Consider the following 9508-nt stretch of genomic DNA (forward strand, 5'->3'; position numbering starts at 1 on the left):
ACATTAAGTGGAATATATTCACTGCCAAGTTTTTCAGACGGTTGCACCACTGATGTGGTAGCTAAGGCCCTGGAAGCAAAGTTAGCTGAAATGCTAGTCTAGCTTTGGACAGCAATAACTTCCTTGAAAGGTGCAGAAAAGATTGTCTTCATTTCAGTTTATTCAAATAGTTCAGTTCAATCGACTAGTTAGTTGAAATTCAAGAAAGCCATTGGGAGTTCACAAAACAGGCAAACTTGTTTTCCTCCCTCAATCTATGGATAATCTATGGATCTACTAGTTCATAAATCTAGAAACACGTTGAGACCAGAACGTATCATTTCAGTTCAGTAACCACACATCAAATTTCCTTGGTTTAAGAAATCATTTAGTTTTAATTGCAAAACATTTTTGATATAACTTTTTTCTTATGCTTCTTTTTCTAGCTCTGGCATGACCTTGCTGTGTGACCAAAGAGAGGTCACTTCCTTTCTCTTTCCCTCTGTATCATGAGGATGGAGAAAATTCTCCCAGTCCTAGCAGGAGAGAGATTTGAGCACGTCAGGCGTGTTAGAGCCCTTGTGCTCTAAAGGACAATGGGTGATTGTTGTTTGGGGCAAGAATCCCGACGTATTTGCTACTTGTCTCCCACCCAAAGCCAATAACACAGCTCTGTGTTGGCAATCATGAGTTAGAAATTCTCAGCACCCCTCTGTCTCCCGCAGCTGTCAGGTATTCCTTGGATTATGGAGGCTTGGATGCTAACAGGACTGGAATTTGTTACTGGCTCCCTGGGTGGTTCTAGCCAATGAGGGTCTCAGTCTAGCCTCAGAGGCCCACACCCCCAGACACTACAGGGTGGATTGATTTCATTCCAAATGTTTTGTATTTGTAGTGGTGGCCGATGACAAAACAAGGAGGAATGGTCTCAAGTTGCAGTGTGGAAGGCTTAGGTTGGCTATTAGGTAAAACTTTTTCACTAGGAGGGTGGTGAAGCACTAGAATGGGTTACCTAGGGAGGTGGTAGAATCTCCTTCTTTACAAGTTTTTAAAGCTCGGCTTGACAAAGCCCTGGCTGGAATGATTAAATTGGGGTTGGCCCTGCTTTGAGCAGGGGGTTGAACTAGATACCTCCTGAGGTCTGTTCCATCCCTAGTCTTCTAGGATTCTATGAATAGGTAACCATTAAAACATGTGGATTTGCTGGTTTTGCAGGATACATAAGAACAAAAAGGTTAACTGAAACATTTTGTTTTCATTTCAAACACACTGAGGTAAAGAAGTATCTCTAGTTCGTGCATTGAACTGATTGTTCCTGGTCATAAACCTCCTTCCAGATTTTAGAAGTAGTAGCTCACATCTCCTCCTCTCTAGCGTTTATTCATATATTACAAGAGGAAAAGAAGCCTTCATCCTTTTTCAACTCCCAATCAGTTTCTTAAATTGGAATGAAGTAGCTGCAACAATTGAAATGCAGAAAATATTCTTTCTGCACACACAGAAGAGGCTATTGCTGCCAAAATCTGGCTGAGTATTTCAACAACTTCTCGACCCCCAGGTGCTTAGGCCATGACTTCCAACAGTTCAGTAGTTTGACTTCCTCTGAAACTTGGCAGCAAACATGGACTTCATATATTTATTTAATTTAAATTTGGGCTTGTCTATACTTACCGCGCTGGTTCGGCGGCAGGCAATCGAACTTCTGGGTTCGATTTATCGCGTCTAGTCTGGACGCGATAAATCGAACTCAGAAGTGCTCCCCGTCGACTCCGGTAATCCTGTTCGCCGCGAGGAGTACGCGGAGTCGACGGGGGAGCCTGCCTGCCGGGTCTGGACGGCGGTAAGTTCGAACTAAGGTATGTCGACTTCAGCTACGTGAATAACGCGTACCTTAGTTCGATTTGGGGGTTTAGTGTAGACCAAGCCTTAGTTTAATAGGTTATAGCAAATATAGGCCTTAACATAGCTTCTCACAGTTTCAAATTTTATCCCTGATAGGTTTAGTTTTTAAAACAAATAAAATTGTTTTTAAAGGTATGTTTTAAAAATCTACTTTAAATTTTTAAAAATGCCTTTTTGGGATTTTTGGTTTTGAAAGAGCCATTACAAGTGGCTGGCTCATTACAAACGCAGCTTTGCCTCTTCTGGAATTGACACCTCCTCATCTATCATTGGAGTGGACTACATCCACCCTGATTGAATTGGCCCTGTCAACACTGGTTCTCCACTGGTGAGGTAACTCCCTTTTCTTCATGTGTCATTATTTAATGCCCATCTGTAACTTTCACTCCATGCATCTGAAGAAGTGAGGTTTTTACCCACGAAAGCTTATGCCCAAATAAATCTGTTAGTCTTTAAGGTGCCACCGGACTCCTTGTTGTTTTTGTGGATAGAGACTAACATGGCTACCCCCTGATACTTGACTTTTTATTGGAGTCCTGGACCCTCTCATGCTGCTGCTTCAAATGTTTATTTCTCTCTCAGCACTGAGTAGCAGAATGCTCATTGCCTTTTGGCCGTGCGACATACAGATGTCTAGTCCTGCTGCTCTGAAAGAAACCTTATTCACAGCTCTAATCCTGGCACATATTGATCAAAATCTTGCCATGCTCCTCTAAGTGTATTTGTGATTGGACATGCTTCTTGCTAGGGGGGATTTTCAGATTTATGGACTGCATAAAACAGAGGGAAAGATAAAGAGAAGCATCAACATGTCCAGGAACTTCAACAACATTTGAAGACCATATAGTGGTGTCTATCTCCTGCTGCAGGGAGATGTAACTGGGTATTTTAATGACCCCCCACACACACATACACACACACACTTGTGCCTGACCTGAGATTCAGAGCTCTGAGGAATTCTGTCCCCTTGTGTCGGCAGAACAAATAAACCCCACCTCCAATTACCCCCTACACAATCCATTTGAATTCAATAAAGAGAGATCTCTCTCTTGCAACAAGTTTTAACATTACGGGGCAAAGGCAAAGGTGAGTGGTCTATTTTTCTTTCAGTTCTAATACCCGAGGAAAGCTCCAAAATCCATCCTGTCTACCAAGAGAAAAGTTTGTTTTTCTGTTCTCGAAATGCTGATGCTTTTGATCCCAAAATGTTGTCTTCATTTTCTCTCACAAAATAACTTGCAGTGAAATGGGACCAACTGCCTAACATACTCTGAACGCTGCATGTCAGTGTTTGGGAATATCAGGATAGATCATCACCTGGTGTCAGTTGTCACGGTTCCATCAGCATCAGCAGAGCTACGGTGATTTATACCAACTGAGTGTCTGGTCCATTGTGCTGTACTGAGTTAAATGATTTCATACACTGCAAATGAACATGAGAATAGTCTGTTTAAAATTACGCCTTGGTTTCAAAGAATCTTGTTTAATGGAGGGTTTTTTTCTCTCTCTAAAAGTGTGTTTCATTTATTTGAAGATCAAACATTTTCATTTAAAAGTTCCCAGAGTGGGTTTTGTGCTGGTGAAATATTCCCAGTCGACAGCCCTGGAGAGAGAAGATTATGAAAAAAGACAGTACAGTATGGAATGGGCAGCACTGGCTTCCCCAACGCACCATTCTCTGCCCCCACGGAAGGTCTCATGGGGCCCGGGTGGATTTCAACAAGAATGCTGTTTATTGAACTTAATCAGAGTTTATTCCTAGTTTGTGGTTTTAATTGACTTATTATAAATGCATGGCTCCTAACAGTTTTAATTATGGAAAGGTGCTAGAATGCTAATAAGAGGCTTAAATCTACCACTCCAAGCACCTCCTTGCTATAGATCAGGCAGCTGTGGTGACACCTGGCCTTTTAGTTTCATAATAAGAAAGTTATATTTGTAATTGCCAACTTTGCCTTGTTTGTGGTTGACATTTCTAAAATGCTGACTTGGATTTCTAAAATCGCTTCCGAGCAAGCAGACTTTTGAAATTCCAAAATGTTCACCTCCTTCGTTTTAAAGTAATGCTTTTTCTCTGCCATTGTCTTTCACTTCAGTTTCTCTAAATAGCTACAGTATTAGTAGCTATTAGATTCACTTAGAAATTAGATTTAAATTTTTTACTTTATTAGCAATTTTGGCTCTTTCTTACCTGAAAATGATTCTTGAATTATTTTATTTTCTATCCCACATTCCATCACAGTGAAGAGGGAACACAGCATTTGAAAGTGTTCTGGGTATTGCGTTGTTATAACAAGGTAAGAGTTTATGATGTTTTAGGATCAGTTCTGAAACCTGGAAATGATAAAGGATATAATAATACATTAAAATTACATTTTGTGGAAAAAATACTTTATTTTTCAGTGGTCTGTTTAATATAATTTTTTTCCTTTACATTTCCTTGTGGTTTCCAATTATGGTGAAATGTGATTAGTCCAAACAGGACAATTGAAACTTGTGTGTGTGTGTTTGTTTGTGTGTGTGTGTGTGTGTGTGCATGCACACGCATTTTAATTTTTCACATTGCAAGGTAAAGAATTCTAGAAATCTAGTACGAAAATACCCACCTTACTAGGAAAGAGGGCTTCCAGATGAGTGTGACTTTATGCTTCCATTTCCATATGGAAATTTTGGTTCCTATCATTGGTGTTTCTTTGTCTCATGGAGAAATGCAAGAACTTTGTTATTGGTGACCTTGTTTATAACCATGGGTGGGCAAATCTGGAAAAAAAAATAGGAACTGTAATAAAAGCAACCGAAGAAGACCAGTTTGTGCAAAAGATGCATTTCTCACGAAAATGACTGAATATTCATGTAACTATATTGTTCACCAGGTTTTTATTTTTTATTTGTAAGACTTTAAACAAAAATGATCTCAAAGTATTAAAGTGCTTGATTTAAAAGTTCTCCAGCTATTCCAGTTTATACCAGGTCAGGATCTGTCTCCATAACTTTATCTTTAAAGAGATTTCCGGTAGTATCCCAAGTACAGATACGTTTGGGTGGGTCTGGCTGTATTTTGCAGTGGCTGAGTTGGCCATTTTGTTATGGATGTTGTTTCTATTCATCAGTTGTAGGCAGGTAAAGCTGTCACAAACATCTTGGGATTTTAGACCCTGCTTTCAATTTCCTGACTTTGATGCATTTGAAATCTCATATTTAATAGTTAAATAAAAGAGGTAGTGTTTTTTCCCCTTTGAGTTCATATACATTTATAATTCTTTGTGAACTTTACTAATCCATTTTCCTGGAAGATATCCTCTATTAGGAGGTGCAGAAGGTTCAAATACACTGCATGCTACCTTTCCTTGCTTCTCACTCTGAGAGCTGTTAATATCAGATTTCATCATCTTCCCAAACAGCCTGACACAAAGTGCACTGAAATAAATGGAAAAACATCACTTGGCGTCAATCTGTTTTGGATCAGACCCTCCTACAGTGAATGGGAACACCACATTCCTAGGAAATCAACGAAAAAGAGATTTGTTTGTGTTTGCGGGAGGAGGGCAGTTTTCATCTAACTTTTCCATGGAAATGTCAACATTTTTACAAAAAATAAAATAAAATAATAATAATAATAAATACAAATATTGTTATTCGGGAATCCTAGCAATGTAGGGTGGAAGGGACCTCATGTAGTCAAGTCAGGCTCCCTGTACTGGGGCAAGACCAAGTAACACCAAGTAAACATCCCGATAGATGTTTCTCTGACCTATTCTCAAACACCTTCAATGCTGAGCATTCCACATGTTGAACTGTCTAGCTTAAGTTCCTCATGGTCCCATTCTCCTTTATAGGCCAGTCTTGTTGGTTTGACTACATCTCCCAGTTGCTCCTTTGCAAAACCAAAATACTTCAGATTTCAGCCAAAATATACCAGCGCCAAATTTTTTGGGGGGATTTGAGGTTTTGTTCCTGAAAGCTCAAACATTTCCAAAGGTGTAGGAGGGAATTTTGACCAGCTCTACATAAAAGACCTCTATTAACAGTGATGGTAATTAAAACCATTGGAACGATTTACCAAGGGTCATGGTGGATACTTAGTTTATGGACAATTTTTAATTCAAGATTGGATGATTTTTTTAAAGATATGCTCTAGTTTACAATGAAAAATATTGGAAAATAATTATGACCTGTGTTATACAAGCAATTACACTAGATCAGGGGTTTTGAATTTGTCATCTGTGAACACCTTTGGGTCCACAGACTACATCTAAGGGGTTCTCAAAAGGTTGTTGTTACCATAGAACACTGGTTTTTGACCTGTGGTCCGTGGATTCCTAGGGGTCCACAGATTATATCTAAGATTTCCATCTCCGTTCAAAATTTTTGATTAGTCCGCAAATGAAAAAAAACCCACTGATCTAGATAATCAAAATGGTATCTTTGGGCTTTGGAATCTATGACTAAATTAAATTTCCATTGTTTAGGCATCTTTAAAGAGATAACACGAGTCTCCACTGTACAACAGATTTATTGTCGTGGTACCCATTGCTTCTATCCCCTCCCCTATCTCTTCTTTGACACAGAGCGCATGACAGGAGAAATGGCTCCAGGGAACTGCACCACAGTGACTGGCTTCATTTTCCGGGGAATAACTGACAATCCAAAGCTACAAAACATCCTCTTTGTGTTCTTCTTTGCCATTTATTTCTGCACCCTGGCGGGGAATGTCGGGATGATTGTGCTGATTAGGGTTGACTCCCAACTCCACAGCCCCATGTACTTTTTCCTCAGCAATTTGTCACTCTTAGATGTTATCTACTCCTCTGTGATTGCCCCGAAGGCGATGGTCATTTCCCTAGTGATGAGTAAAGACATTTCTTTCCCTGGATGTGTGGTTCAGTTTTTCCTCTTCTCCTTCTGTGCCAACAATGAGCTTTGCCTCCTGGCTGTGATGGCCTACGATCGCTTTGTGGCCATCTGCAATCCATTGCTTTATAGTGTCATCATGTCCAAGAGAGTCTGCTTCCAGCTGGTGGCCGGCTCTTACCTATGCGCCTGTATCAATGCCATTGTGCATACGTGTACTGTATTCAGTCTGTCCTTTGGCCACACCAATGTCCTCAATCATTTCTTCTGCGATATTCGCCCACTCCAAGAAATCTCCTGCTCTGACTTTCGTATCAATAAGCGAGTGCATTTCATCTTTGCAGCCATAGAAACAATAGGCACCATTCTCATCATCCTCATCTCCTACACTTACATCATCTTTGCCATCCTGAGGATCCGCTCCACTGCAGGAAGGCACAAAGCCTTCTCCACTTGTGCCTCCCACCTGACTGTCGTTTCCATCTTATATGGGACCCTGATCTTTACATATTTACGACCCTCGTCTGGCAGCTCAGTGGAATGGGAGAAAATGGTGGCCGTGTTCTATACCCTTGTGATCCCCCTGCTGAACCCCCTGATCTACAGCCTGAGGAACAAAGAGGTGAAGGACGCCCTGAGGAGGACAATACACCAGAAAATTATTCCTCGCTGCATGTAACTATGAGGACTGTTTTTTACTGATCAGTACTGGAGAGCAGATATGAGCTAGTTCTCACTCGTTCAGTCATTATGCAGAAAATTCTGTCATCATGTGACTTACAGGAGAAAACAATACGGAAATCAAACTTGAGCCAGATAATGAAGAAAGGCGCCATTTCCCTTGAAAAACAGTGTCCAGTAACAGTGGTACAGCTTCTCCTTTATGCACTGATATGTGATTTCTGCAATATAGGCATCTCCCCCTGCTTGTTCCACTACCTTTGAACTATATTGGTTAGTTCAGCAGATGATATAAAGAGGAGATACTCGGATACTGTAATTGTTTTTGTTTGCCACTGCTATTAGCTTAGTTCCCACAGCCCCCACCTAAAATCACTGTACAATTAAATAAAGGGAGCTGTACACGGAGAGATGTTTTTTATAGATAGATAGTCAGACAGATGGTTATGTTCGGGGACAAATAGCTAGACACTAGACAGACAGATGTTTGTATATGGGGATAGATAGAAAGATGGTTATGTGTGGGGACAGGTAGACAGAAACACGTCATTATACACACACATGAGAAAGGAAGGATGGTCCAGAGGTTATTGCACTTGCCTAAGACTTAAGGGGTCTGAGTTTAAACTCCTCCTCCACTGCAGACTTCCTTTGTGACCATAAGCAAATCAATTAGGGCCAGGATTTTAAAAGGGATTTCAGTTCCTAACTCCCATTGAAATGAATGGGATGTAGCTGCCTAAATACCTTTAAAAAATCCTGGGTTTAGTCTCCTTTTTCCTCAATTTTCACTTGTAATATGGAGGTAAGAGCAGGGGCATTGTAAGCAAGACACGAGAAGTAATTCTTCCGCTCTACTCCGCGCTGATTAGACCTCAACTGGAGAATTGTGTCCAGTTCTGGGCACCACTTTTCAGGAAAGATGTGGACAAATTGGAAAAAAAATCCAGAGAAGAGCAACAAAAATGATTAAAGGTCTAGAAAACATAACCTATGATGGAAGATTGAAAGAATTGGGTTTGTTTAATCAGGAAAAGAGAAGACTGAGAGGAGACATGATAACATTTTTCAAGTACCTAAACGGCAGTTACAAGGAGGAGGGAGAATAATTATTCTCCTTAACCTCTGATGATAGGACAAGATGCAACGGGCTTAAAGTGCAGCAAGGGCAGTTTAGGTTGGAGATTAGGAAAAACTTCCTAACTGTCAGGGAGGTTAGGCAATGGAATAAATTGCCTACACAGGTTGTGGAATCTCCATCACTGGATATTTTTAAGAACAGGTTAGACGAACACCTGTCAGGGATGTTCTAGATGGTGCTGCCATGAGTGCAGGGGACTGGACTTGATGACCTCTCGAAGTTCCATCCAGTCCTTTGTTTCTATGATTTTCCTACCTCATGGAGGTGCTGTGAGAATAAATCCATTAAAAGCTGTGAGATGCTTCAACACAGAGGGGCCATAAAAGTAGATTAAAATGGATTTGCATGAGAGGCTAAAGTAGCTACAGAAGTGTACTCTAGCACACTGACATGTCAGGAGTGATTTTCCATGAGTCAATTTCTGGCCTCCCACTTTGAGACACCTCAAAGGAACCTGATTTTCACCCACTCTCAACAGGCTTTTTAAGGTATCAAAACTTGGGCATCCACAATGGTGACAACCCACATCACTAGTTAGTTTTGAAAACATTACAACTAAACCTTATGTTCTCGACTTCCTGTTGGTTGCTCTATTGTACTGAATCTTGTGTGATATTTAGATTGTAAGCTCTTTGAGGCAGGGATCTGATTTTTGAAGCCTCACGCACATTGCTGGCTGTGCTAAAATAATAATAAAAAAACCAGCTTGATGATAAATGGTAGGTAATCCATCATGTCATCCTCTGACTGTAGTATACCGGCAATAAGGTGATATTGCTTTAAATAGTCTGTAAGCTCTCTAGTGGTGCTCACAGTGTTCTGTGTTTTAGAAGCTGCCAGGGCAGCAATGTGTATGTTTGGGATATTTTTACTACACATGGTTATTGGGGACTCATCTTTGCCCATATGAGTTCCTTTAATAACAATACTTGTGCTGAGAACAAAAGACACAAC

General features: G+C 40.5%; 1 protein-coding gene across 1 annotated transcript; it reads left to right on the plus strand.

Moving 5' to 3' along the window:
• Positions 1-6466: 6466 nt before the first annotated feature.
• Positions 6467-7411, plus strand: LOC128835646 (olfactory receptor 1052-like). Its single transcript, XM_054025230.1, has one exon. It carries the CDS (start codon positions 6467-6469, stop codon positions 7409-7411), a length of 945 nt encoding a protein of 314 aa, XP_053881205.1.
• The last annotated feature ends 2097 nt before the right edge of the window (positions 7412-9508 follow it).

Source organism: Malaclemys terrapin, chromosome 4 (assembly GCF_027887155.1).
Source record: "Malaclemys terrapin pileata isolate rMalTer1 chromosome 4, rMalTer1.hap1, whole genome shotgun sequence".
In the NCBI taxonomy this organism is placed as follows: Eukaryota; Metazoa; Chordata; order Testudines; family Emydidae; genus Malaclemys; species Malaclemys terrapin.

Coding starts and splice junctions, on each gene's coding strand:
- LOC128835646 (XM_054025230.1), top strand. CDS start 6,467: ATGGCTCCAGGGAACTGCACCACAGTGACTGGCTTCATTTTCCGGGGA.